The sequence below is a fragment of the Buceros rhinoceros genome, unplaced genomic scaffold, assembly GCF_000710305.1.
Source record: "Buceros rhinoceros silvestris isolate BGI_N320 unplaced genomic scaffold, ASM71030v1 scaffold39531, whole genome shotgun sequence".
NCBI lineage: Eukaryota > Metazoa > Chordata > Aves > Bucerotiformes > Bucerotidae > Buceros > Buceros rhinoceros.
Window position 1 is genome coordinate 1,408 of NW_010394341.1, and position 1,157 is coordinate 2,564.

General features: G+C 65.8%; 1 protein-coding gene across 1 annotated transcript in view; it reads left to right on the top strand.

Annotated features, from left to right (window-relative positions):
• The window catches only part of RPL13 (ribosomal protein L13), a gene marked incomplete at its 5' end in the record, with an annotated part of 1,184 nt that extends 952 nt beyond the window's left edge, over positions 1-232 (top strand). Inside the window, one exon of the mRNA XM_010145200.1 lies at positions 74-232. Coding sequence (XP_010143502.1) covers positions 74-232 — 159 coding nt within the window. The remainder of the gene's footprint in view (positions 1-73) is intronic.
• Between the last annotated feature and the right edge of the window lie 925 nt (positions 233-1,157).

The following is a 1,157-nucleotide window of genomic DNA, read 5'->3' on the forward strand; positions in this document are numbered from 1 at the left end:
GTGTCTTTCAGCCCTGGCTCGGGGCTGGGGTGGCTCTGCGGAGCCTCTGACCCTCCGGCCCTCCCTCCCCCAGGTCTTCAAGCGAGAGAAGGCTCGTGTTATCTCGGAAGACGAGAAGAACTTCAAGGCCTTTGCCAGCCTGCGCATGGCCCGGGCCAACGCCCGGCTCTTCGGGATCCGTGCGAAACGCGCCAAGGAGGCGGCGGAGCAGGACGTGGAGAAGAAGAAATGAACTGTTCTCTGCAGAACTGTCAATAAAACACTTGTCACCAGGAGCAGACGTGTCCTTCTAGGGCAGACGTGTGGGACGGAGCCAACCTGCCCGTCCCCGACCGCAGCTGGGGCCGCGGGAGCTGCTGCTCGAGGGGGGGGGGGGGGTTTTTGGGAACCCCCCTCCTTGTAAGCTCTGTCCTCTCCCCCCTTCCCTCTTTTCTGCGCCAATATTTCAGATGTAACGATTTCCACGCAGCTGGGTGTGAGGTGCAGTGGTGGGCTCTGCTCCAGGAGGTGTGGTGTCACCTGTGGGTGCCTCAGGCACCCAGGACCCTCGCCCGGGGCAAGTGACCTGCCCCGCAGCCTGGCTGCAGCCCTGTCGGGGTCCTGCTCCCCAGTTTGGGGGAGTAGAGTCCCCCACCCTGGGCTCGCCTGCCTTTGCTGCTGCCCCCGTGGGCCTTTGAAGCCACTTTTTCAGGGAAATTCCTTAGTGCCATCGAAGAGGAGCCCAGTCCCTCACTGGAGAAGGGTCAGGGGGCTCCAGCTCCTTCTTGGGGTGCCCCTGGGTGACAGAGCACCCTTGGGTGACGGGGCGCCGGCAGTGCTGGGTGCTCACCCATCGGTTCTGGAGCCATGGTGCGTGGAACCGGGGCGTTTGTCTGTCAGCGCTGGGGTGATGGGGCCTGGGGACAGGACTGGGCCGCACAGAGCGGTGGGATCGAGCACGGGCTGCGGGAGGGGCGCGGGTGGAGCGTGGCCTAGTTCTGGCGGGGATTATCTCCCGAAACCTGCGCCCGAGCGGTGCCCTGGTGCTCGTTACCCCCATCTGCGTTCCGATCCCTCCAGACACCGGCTGGTGACATCATCCCTCCCGCAGCCCAGCCGAGCTGGCGGCACCGCAGTGCCCCGGGGAGGGGTGGGGGCTGGGGGGTGGGTGCCCACCC